This window comes from Spermophilus citellus (genome assembly GCF_964194105.1).
Source record: "Spermophilus citellus genome assembly, chromosome: 6".
Lineage (NCBI taxonomy): Eukaryota > Metazoa > Chordata > Mammalia > Rodentia > Sciuridae > Spermophilus > Spermophilus citellus.
Window position 1 is genome coordinate 148,791,267 of NC_138187.1, and position 12,040 is coordinate 148,803,306.

Consider the following 12,040-nt stretch of genomic DNA (forward strand, 5'->3'; position numbering starts at 1 on the left):
TTATTGTTCAATTCATTCTGGACATTGGCAGAAAAATGAAGTGGTATTTCATCCCTTAAAAACTAACAACTTACTTCTTTCAAATTTAAAAAATATGGAAAGTCAGCCAAACATTCATGGTTTTCCATTCCCCCAAGAAGAAATTGAAGGCAAGCACTCACCTGAACATAGAGTTCTCTGAGCTCATATTGAAATTTCTTGGGATCTGTGGTAATTGTCACTGGGCCAATTTCTGTAAAAATAAAATGAAAGATCAATAAATATTAATTGACAGCATTAATTAAGACTTTACTGTGTTTGCCAATATCTTTTCACTGTGTACCACATATTACTAATTAACAGCACATAATTAGCAAAATATCAAAGACTCTTTCTCAATTTATACCTACCAAAGAATAACTTATCATTCACTCTATGGTATGCATACCTAACAGAGTGGACTTTTTAACCTGTGGAGTCAAAACTGTCACAGAGGCAAAGAACCACAGGCTCCCAGTGGGGGTTCCTTCTTACTATCCCCAGTCAGTCATTATTTACTGAGCACATACCTTGTCATTAGAATCTAAATGAAACACTTATTCACCCTCTAATTTAGTTTTCTCAACTATAAATTGTAGGTTTGTCTACAGTTTTTTGTAAGTCTGAATTAGTTCATAAAAAACATTTTAATGCTACCCAAAGGAAAAATGTGAACATTCACTGCCTATCCCATAGTGTTCTTCAGAATCTGAAGAGACATTAAATGTATGAGGACATGAAAAGTACGAGAGATGGTCCTATAACTCCTTTTCCAAATGCCCGGATGGCTGGGTGTCACTATCACCATTCTAAACTGGTTTAGATAATGATCGCCTTTAGGGTTGGGCCACTTTCATGACCGTCCTGATATACTATATACACCACTGCTTTAGAGAACAGATCAGGCTCCAGCCTTCCTTGGAGAGTCAGGACTTAAATCATTAGTCAGTTCCAGAGAAAGAACCAGATTCCATTTGGGTTAAGATATAGATAGATAAATATACATATATTAATATACACATACATTATTCATATTATTTGGGGGCTGAATACAGCATATCTGGAGTAAAGATTTTAATCCCCCAAACTTATTTTTTATAAAAAAAAATAAGGCTTTTAAAACATAATTTGGAAGTGGCCTTTTACGAGTATCAATTATTTTCCCCAGAAAGCATCCATATACTGAAGTGATGGCATTAAAATTCATCTGGGCATCATGTGTACCGACATATTTAAATTCCCAGGATAGATGAGAAGTTTTCTATTTTATGTCATGGAGATAGAGCTGGCATCCAAAATTATAATGTGCAACTACAACACCAATATACAAAAGATACTTCACATTTAATTTTTACAAACTCTTTCTAGCTTCAAAGACATACTGCTAGAAAAGGATTTTATAACTTCAAAGAACAATAATTAATTAGCCAGGCCTTCTATAACATGCTACATATGGTACAAAAACAGACCGTAGGATTTTAAAAATAAATGAGGTAAACTGGAAAGAAGGCACAATTTGTCTGCCATTACTCATGTGATTTTTCTTAGAAATTACATGATAAAAATGCCTCAGTCCTTCACCAGAGATTAGACACCTTGCAGTTTGCAAAAAGAATGGAGAGGTGACTGGATAAACCATGTGCAAATGCAAACATCTGCATTCCATACCAAGCAGAACCGTCATTAGCCATGGCCTGAGTGTATGGAAAATGAGAGAAGCCTACTCCCTCAAGACTAAACAAAGGCATACTTTGCAAAGGAATGCGAAACAGTGATGAACATGCCAGACAGTTACACCCTGACATATAAGTTGTCAGCAGCACTGTCAAGCCAATCTTCTATGTTCCTCCATGGCTTAATACTGAAATAATCCTAGAATTTAAGGCTCAAGAAGTAGGAAGGAATACAAAGAATGCCAGGAAACAAAAAACAATTGTGTAAGAATACAGTTTAGACATGCAACAATAATCCCTGTAATGATAAACAAAATGGCTCTGGATACACACTTTTTCTTCAAGAGTGGGATCAAAGGATGCTAATAAAATAAGAGGACTGAATGGTCTTCATTTTACTCAACCAGAGACTTTCCACTAGACACTTCTTTTCAGCACAGATAGGAAATCTCTCTTAAAGCTCATTACTAAACTTTTTTTTTTGCAAACCACATGGAACAGCGGAGATAGATCTTTTATCAGTTAAGATAAATACTCAGGTGAGGTAACAGCTTGCCAAAGCTGCTAACACTCTAGTTGTAAGCATTCTTTCCACCTTTTTAAAAAAACGAATGATAGGACTATCGGGCAAAAATCAGTCGCCCTCCTTATCAGGTCTTGCTTCAATTCCAGTCTTTCTCTTCATTCAATGAGCCCTGTGCCAATTATGTCATTAGCAATTTCCTCTTCCCTTCCTTTCTGCTCACGTTAGTTTCATCCATTGCCAAGCCTTTGATGACATTCAGCAGGTACAACTTTGTCCTTACTTCTTGCCTGAACACAGGCGTCTACTGCTTGTAAAACTAAAAGAGAACTCTCAAAGGCAATCCAAGCTCCCTCTTTATCCAAACTCCAAACTTGGTTAACACCCCTTACTATGAAGCTACTGCACCCCCTCACCATACCCATTGCTATCTCTATTGTATTTCATCTTCTCATGCACCACTCAGTCTAAAAAGCCCGATTTAAATCCTACCTCTTTTAGCATCTTGCCGTTTCTCTACCTCACTTTAATGTAAAATTCATTGATAACAGTGCCCATAATAACAGAATGGGAAGAATAAACATGCATGATAATAATGCTCTCTGCATTCATTATTCAGCATATTTTGTACAGTGGTTTACTAAGAAAATCCACCTAACCAAAAAATAAACAAAACAACCATCAATTTCCAAATAGAATCAGAGCTAGAAGAGGCATTAAAAATCATTTGGTTTAATCCCCATATTCTACAGACAAGAAAATCTGAGGTCCACAGAAAACGAAATTGAAAAACTTTGGTGGTAAAGATAACACTGAGCAACCTAGGCATCTTACAAATATTCCCACTTTTCCAAGATCTCCATTCTATGAATGAATATATCATTAACTTCACCTCCTTTCCTTTGGACCATAGGCAGGTTGGGCCATATGCAGAGTTCCTAATTTAAGGCAAACAATGCTCATAGTTCTCTATTATTGTATGCTTGGATATTTTCTTTAATAAACTAAACAAAATTATCCCTCTTGCCTAATGCTTACTATAATCAAATATGCAATGAAAACTTTTGGAAAATTCCTTCTTAAATGTATTCAGTCAACATACATGGAACACCTATAAGATGTGGTTGCCACCGGTACCCTAAAGATAACAAATACAGACCCTGCCCTCAAAGTCTCCACAGTCTGAAGGAGAAAATAAAAATGCATATATGTAATGACACTACCACGTAATGAGGGCAGAAACAGAGCATGGAAAAGGTTGTGTGGGACCACTAATGAATACTTTTCTTTTCCAGAAATAAAGGGATATTTCAAAAAAGAAGTTCAGGGTTTCAAATTAGAGAACCAAACTCTTTATTCTTGCTACTTTCTTAAAAAAAAAACACTATACCTCAACTAAGTTCTGTAACAAGTTACAACCTATAGCTATCTATGTATACGGGTATTTTATTTATTTTTAATCAGTGCTTTATAGATATACATAAAGGTAGAATTTCTGTGGTATATTTATACATGCATACAATGTAATTTTGTCAAATTCATTTCACATTTCTTCCCCTGTATCATTCTACACTTCCCCCTCAAACTCCTTCTTCCACTTCATTGATTTTTTTCCTCTCTTCTTATGATCATGACCACCCCCGCCCTTTTCCCTTACCTTGCTCTAGCTTCTGCATATCAGAGAAAACATTCAACCCCTCTGAGTCTGGCTTATTTCATTAGCATAATCTCCAGTTTCACTCATTTACCAGCAAATGCCAAAAGTTCATTCTTCTTTGTGCCCGAGTGAAACTCCATTGTGTGTGTGTGTATGTGTGTGTGTGTGCGCGCGCATGTGTATATATATGTATACATCATAATGTGGGGTATGTGTGTGTGTAAATATATATTATATATAGCACATTTTCTCAATCTGTTCATCTATTGACAGGCACCTGGGCTGGTTCCACAACTGGACTATTGTGAGTTGTGCTGCTATAAACATTGATGTAGCTGTACTCTGGAAAGCAATATAAAGATTCCTCAAAAATTAGGAATGGAACCACCATAGGACCCAGCTATCCCACTCCTTGATATGTAGTTTTAAAAGTCACAAGAGTACTCTGTAACATACAATGGATCCCTTGAATCTTACAACAGCCTCACGAAGTAGACGGATAGCAGCAGCTTAGGTGATGGCAGCTGTCCAGTCTAAGGGCTACACACCATGTGCCCGCACGACACCATGTGCCTGCAACAGGACACAGCATCCACCACATGATTCTATGATCGCCTCACTGCACTGATGTCCACTATCAGTGCTTTCAGGGGACAAACTTAGTGTACATCTAGTGGGCCCAAGAAGAGGAGGAAGGGGGAGAGGGAAAAGAGTAAAGATTATACCCAGGCCTTCATATCCTCAATTTCTTATACTGTCACCACATCTTGGAGCCTCCAGGATAGACCTGAAGGCCATGCTACCAGATCAGGGAGGATACCAATTAATCCAATAAAAACTTCTCAGTTTTCTAAGTGACCAGAGTGTCTTCTCTTCTACTTTAAGGAAGAAAAGTTATTGGCTTAGCAGTAAGTTATTGATATAGGTCATTAATATTTCAACTTTCCACATAAAACTTATTTTTAAAAACAAAAAAAAAAATGCCAAGGTAACTTACATACATTACTAAAAACATAAGAAATATGTCACACTTCAGATGACTTTTGGTTTTAAAAAATAACAGTGTCTGAAACTAAAAAGGTGTTTCCCCTTTTCAATAATTTTGTTATTCCCCGTTTCCTAGGGATTTATCAGATGGGTTGGATTTATTTCCAGCACCTCAGCCATTGTTCTCTTAATCTGAGTTGCTGGATTGTACTTGAGAAAATAATGGAAAGAAATTCACAATGTAATATTTCCTTTCACTGCTTCATTTGGCAAGATCAATATCCAACTCCTTACTTCCTTTTCCTTTCCACGAACAGATTTCTGCTCCTTATAGTTTTTCCACTTTACTAAAAGTGATTTCTTGATAATAAAGAATTTTATTCCACTATTCAAAGAGATTACCATTCAAACAACTATTCACTGCTTTTTTCTGGGGCTCTGCATGGTTTTATAACAGCTTTCACAATTTTTGTTCTTTCTTTAAAAACACTGTTCTTGTCTTCATGTTGATAGATACACATAAATAAGTATGTGAAACTAATAACTATTTGAAAGGCATTATAGGAGAATCAAAAATACATATATCAGAAGGCCTGCTATAATAGAAGTTGAAGAATAGCTGGAAACTTAAAACAAGTTAAATGAAGCTTGACCTTCTATCTGCTTCAGATCAAGTGATACACATACAGAAGGAGGACGAATTTTATAGAAGACTTCTGAGCTCTAAGGAATATACAGGGAAGCTAACCAGGAAAGGTCCAGGTAGGAACCAGGAAGAAAGCACCAGATGAATAGAAGCTAACAAAAAAGCAAAAAAATCCAGGCATTGAAACATGATCTTCTCAAAATCCCTTTCATGAGCTGAAACTCAGCATGTTCCACTTACTAAAAATTCTACTCTTGATTAATTTAATACAAATCAACTCTAACCTCTTTGTGTACAAAGATGTTAGTATAAGTATACAACTATATTCAAAGCATTAGAGATGTTTTCTGTATGAAAAAGTAAGTTATGTTTCCTGCTTTGGGATGCTACAGAAAATCAGATTAATAATTTATATTTACATGTACTGTTTTCAATTTAAACTACGATATGCTCCTTCTGGATTTCTCCCTTCATTTTCATTTACAGTGTTGCTGTCCAGCACCATTTTCAAATGATCTGCATCCAGTGGACAAAAGCACAACTGATTCACGATGCTGAGCTGAGCTAACACCAAGAATATTTCAGGAACCATTTAATTGATTACATTCCTCTCCACATTAGAACAGGTAATTTTAAGGACCACTGAAAGGCCCTTAATGATTGTTTTGGCAATAAGTTATATATTTGATGCATTTTATATAATCAGACTGAAGGATAAATTCATGAACAGCAGCTTATATAACATTGATTGAATAAGTAGAACAAAATTCTGTCTGAAGAGATTACCATTTAAACAATGGGCTGATGTTAACCTTAAGCATATAAATTCAATAAAACTGCAGATAGTATAGGTATAATGTAAAGATTATTCACTTCATGGACCACTGAATGGTACATAAAAAGTTGTTAACATGAATCAAGCAATGTTACACAGCTCTTTAGAACAGGAAGCAAGGAAGCGGGCCTTAATGATAGACACAGGACTATGAGGTATACAGAGTAGGATGTTATTGCTTAGACTGGACCTTAGCCAGGAAACAGCAAGCACTTTTGCAAAAACAGCCATGGGATTTTTACTGGATAACAAAATTCAGATTCTCAGTTTTGCGTGTAATCCTAAACATGAAATGGCATTTTTTAGCTTCCATATATATCCATGCATTGATACGGTATAGTTAAAAAGACAGAACACATAATATTTTTTATTCTATTTAATAGGATTCAATTAACAAGCTTTCTAATGTGATCAAGATATTCTAAAAGCAAACAAAAAGAAAATAAATACCATGTTCAAGAACATTTAAAAATTTTTAAATTTAATTAAAAATTTTTAGAGAGAAATGTATTTTAAGATTAAAATTTTGAAATTCCTTTCAAAGTTTGCTCTTAGTCAATTCTTTCATTTTTTTTTAATTTAAGACTGCTTTCTTAGTGGCAATTAGTACAAGTCAATAAATATTGATCCCCAAAGAGGAGCCCAGCTATTTATCTGGTTACTGATTCATAGAGAGCTGAAAGAAACTGAACCAGATGATTGCTGAGAGGTCTCTGGTCAATCCTGCCATTTGGGAGATGAAGCCACAGCCAACTCCTATATGACATATGCTGTTCCACCAACTGTAAGAATCATGGTGTCGCTATACAGAAGGGCATCAGCCGCTCAGATCTTTAGATGCACTAGTATTCCATTTTCCTCCTGAACCTGCTTTTGTTTCTCTGGAACTTTATTTTCAAAATGCCTATTGAATCAGTGCTGGGCAAGCTGACAAAAACCCAGCAGATTCTGTAGCATCTTGGCTCAGTTACTTCCCACCAACCATGACAATTGAACACCAGGCAACAATTCGTAGTCATTAATATTTTTTTAAATAAACCTCATCATCAGTTAGGGATAAAGAAGTGAAAAATCATGAAGGAAGAAGTAAAATGTTGATAAAGAAGAAAAATATCCCTTTGCAGTTTCTTATAAAACAATCTTTAATACTGTTGAAATTTCCCCATGTTGGGCAAACAGGCTTAACCTCAGGCCCAATTGTTTCCACAACAACCAAATGTATGTAGTCTTTTGATCGTGTCTTCAAGGAAAACAGAGTAAGTGATCCAAAGCCATATTTATGAAGTAAACATTTTATTTGCAAAAATATGGCAGAGACATGCTAAAAATATAATGGACATATGTATATAAATAGTATGTTTTTTTCTTTAAACACTTGCTTTAATTCATTCAAAAACAGGTTCTACATCCTTAAGGTTGGTTCAGATTGTTAGCAGAAAGCACATAGACTTTTAAGAGAGAAGTCTTCATTATAAAAGTCAGAAATATCTGGGTGTGTCTGGGCAGACCACATGGATTTATGACCAGTGCAGCTGTACAAGGCCCTGCTCTCAAAAGAGCCCCGCCTTAGAGTTTAATACTTTCCAGTCATAATATTGAAATACTTTTTCCTTTGGATTTGTGTTTTGTAGGAGAGGTTCAATGAGACAATGGATGGAAGCCTTCCCACCACCTTCAAGAACAGGTCCTCCACCACCTGTTCTCCCACTTCCAGATGCTCCAGGTCCAACCCATTAGCTCCATTCCTACTCCTGTTATCTGTCACCTTCAGAAACAACAGGAACCTAGATGTGGGTTGGGAAAGGCTGGGATCAGGGCACACAAGCACTCAGCACCATCTTCAAGCAGGGCATGGAGATAGCACACCCTGCTCCTGGCTAACAATATTTTCACCCTGGCTGAGCCCAGAGGCCAGGCATCAGGGGAAAGCAAGGCCACGTTCCCAATCCAAGCATGCCTCAGCACCAAGGCTGAAATATCCCTGGGGGTACCCTGTACATCAAGGATTAGGAAGGCTGGTCTATAGGAAGAGGAGACAGCTGGCTTAACTTTACTGGACCCCATTCCTAGATGAGAGCACAGTGCTTGTATCCTAGGGCTTGTACCAGGGAGAACCTCTCAAGGCAATATTGCCAAAGCAGAGGCAGCCTAACCACAAAGAACTTTCTAGTGCTTGCACGGACCTGTCTTTGCTGCAGAAGTATACTGGTGCCTGGGAGCTCTCTTAAACTGTAAGAACCTCTGTGGCTCAAGGTTCATTCCCTTCTTGCTTCCAATCCCTTGCCATCTGGTGTAAATTATTAGCATGAATTTTACCATCCATCTTTATTTGGTGCAATGCCCATTTTAAATGCAAATAATACAGCATTTAACTGGTATGTAGATTCACCCAAATTACCCAATTCATATTTTTGGCTGATCCCAGAGGTTGTCTACAGCTGTCCAGAAGAGACAAACATAAGCCAGATTAAGGAATGTTGAAGAATCCTAGCAACCATCTGAGCAGCACAAGCAGTCCAGGTTTATCATGACACTGGGTTGAGCACTACTCCTTATTTCAAAACACCAAATACTTTTTAATTTTTAAGTTCACATAAAAGAAATCTAAAAATCAAGTTTGTGTATTCTCCTGGCAAGTTATTTCATTGGCTTAATATATTTAAATCAAAATCTCATAGGATTTTTTTCTATGTGTATTTTGGAACATTTGCCTTATACTTCAATTTATTTGGGAAAGCCTAAGGTCATTTATATCAATAAAAACTGACAAAGAAGACAATAAAGGGCATTACAAGCATCATTAATTGAGAGGAGAAGAGTGCTGGTATATAATAGATATGAAATAACTGGAAAAGATGAAATTATCCATATATAAACAGGTATCTCAGGACAGGATGCACAGGATTATTTTATATATTTGGTACTGGTAATTTAATGTATGGGTGCTTAACCACTGAGTCACATCCCCAGCCCTTTTTCATATATGAGAGACAGGGTCTTTCTAAGTTCCTTAGGACCTCACTAAATTGCTGAGACTAACTTTGAACTTGTGATCCTCCTGCCTCAGCCTCCCAAGTTGATAGGATTACAGGCGTTCTCCACTGCACCTGCTTTTTATGTAAATTTGATTCATAATTCATAGTATATACTAAAATAAACTCCAAATGGATAAAATTGGTAAATGTAACCATTTTAATTATTTTTAACTAAATCTAAATTATAATATATAATTAGAATCTATATCTACATCCTGTAGATATATATTCCAAATAAGACTACTATTCTCTCACAATGTATTAGAAATCACAAGATCCTGACATATTAATAAACAAATTCAATTAAAATCTGAAACATAATATAAAATAAAAATTGGAAATATTTTACCTGTGATAGATTCTTCAAATTTATAAGAATAAAATAAAGAACCAATCACCATGCAAAAGAAAAGTTCATGAAAAAACAATAACAGGAACAAAACTTTTAACTTAGTCATATTGAAAGAGACGTAAGCTACAGCACCACTGAAATATACCTTGTAAGAAAGAAAACTTTTTTCCAAGATTATTACTCAAACCGTGTCATAATGAATCTGTAATAGTCAAACTATTGGTAAGATTATATACAGTCATCACTTTTGTAAAATTTATTAGCATTGTGGGTATGATAGGTATTGTAAGTCTCAGAAGTAACTTGTGATAAAGCCCTTTCCCTCTGTTATAATTCACTGGAAATAAAAAACACATTGACATTATTAAGGTATGAATAAATGATGTCAAAATAGAAAAATGATTGAAAATGTATGGTCCCCTAAAAAATATTAGGCAGCAATGAAACTATTGTTCCATGTGGACAAGCAAATCAATATTTATCATCTAATATTAAATTAAAAAACGAAATATAACATTGTACTCATTGATGGCAATTATCTCCAAAGGCCCATATACACAAATTCTGAAAGGCAATGTGGAAGTCAACCTGATGTTTAAAATAGATGAAATGATGAGTACTTTTAATTTTGTGTTCAATTTTATATTATTTTCTAATTTAGAAAGAAAAGAACAAATTTCACTTGATCATATACAAGCTTTAAATTTTGGCTCTTATTAATTTGCTTACAATGGCCACTGAAAAAAGAAAAGCACAAAAATATGTTTCTGCATTAGGCAAGATAACAAGCAAGTTGCTAATCTGAGGCATTATCTATTAGAGTTGTAAGGTGAAATATTTGAAGTATTTTGAGTCTAATCAGAACCATCATTGTCTGGATATAATGTTCTCTTTCAAACTTCTCCGCTTGAAGCTTTTATCTCTTTTAAGTGCATAACTCTTTGGAATGTCATCTTCCTCCTGTCAGTCCTTACTGAATATACTAATAATTCCTTTTGATTGAATGAAATGAAACACTGTCCAGACTTTCAACCCTGAAATCTAACCACAGCCCAATTCTGGCTCTTTTTCTACCTACTATTGATTTTTGTTTTCTCCACACTCTCTGGCAATACATGTATATTCAGATACACATTTGTATTTGTCTTGCTTTTTTCCTCTTCAGAGAATATTTTAACTATGAAGTATCTAGGATAAATGTAAACACTGAGAATTGGGCGGCGACAGAACTTGGATTTCCCCAGAACGTGTGTAGAGGCCGGTATGAGTTCGGGAATAAAGAATTGCTGTTTGAATCTACAAGCTTCACAGGGGCACTGAACAAGTGCTGAATCTTCATCCTGAATAATGTCATACTGTTGATGAACATTCACTGAGAAAGCAAGAAGCAAAAGGAGGAAACGATTAATTCTGACTGAGGTCCAGCAATAAAGATGTATAAACTGAAGGAAATTAGAAGTATATGAGACAACTGCTTGTTTTAAGATCTCTTGGAAGGAAACAAACATCAATATACTGAGTCTCGGGGATCCAACATGGCCGCCGGCGAGGAAGCAGGGATTCCAATGTCTCCACATTAACGGGATCAGAAAGACCCATTGGAACAGCGGCAGTCTACCTACTGAGGAACTTCTAGCAAAATTCCGTTAAGAGGGGACCTGCCGGGAATTGGTAGGTTTATTAGAAGTGTCAGTTTGTCCCAGACAAGTGGATCTTGGCCGGCCACGCGGGCGCGGAGGTCCAGTCCCGCAGCCACCGGCCGCTTCTGCAAGCGGCCAGCGGCCCAGAGTGGCACGGCCCGCCCGAACGCGCAGACGGCACCCGCCATCCCGGGGAGGCCCTGCTCTCGCTCTGCGAACGGCCACCACGCCTGCCAGGCTCGTAGCCACGCGGCCACAGCTGCCCGGCTCTACAGGCGGCCCCCCCGGCGGGTGCAGAGGTACAATCCTGCGGCCACCAGCCGCTTCAGAAAGCGGCCGGCGGTCCGGAGCGGCTCGGCCCGCCCGAACCCGCAGACGGCACCCGCCATCTCGCTGTCCCGGGAGGCCCCGCTCTCCCTCAGCGAACAGCCACCCCACCCGCCCGTATCTTAGCCACGCGGCCGCAGCTGCCCGGCTTTACAGGCAGCCCCCGGCGGCCTGGCGCAGCGAGAAGTGTCCCTGCCTGGCCCAGCAGACAGCCCGTGCCCTCCCGGCTCTACTAACAGCCCCGCCCACCCGGCGAACGGCTCCCGCCCCAAGACAGCATGAAGGGAATCTAACCAACCCTTTACGAAATAGCAAACTGGGAACTAAAACCAGAGATTGTGTCAGAC

The 12,040-nt window shown here is 37.6% G+C and overlaps 1 protein-coding gene across 1 annotated transcript in view; it reads right to left on the reverse strand.

Annotated features, from left to right (window-relative positions):
- The window catches only part of HMCN1 (hemicentin 1), a 415,431-nt gene that overhangs the window by 300,958 nt on the left and 102,433 nt on the right, over window positions 1-12,040 (reverse strand). The window contains exon 2 of the mRNA XM_081299050.1: window positions 162-232. Within this exon, the coding sequence (XP_081155176.1) occupies window positions 162-232 (71 nt within the window). The remainder of the gene's footprint in view (window positions 1-161; window positions 233-12,040) is intronic.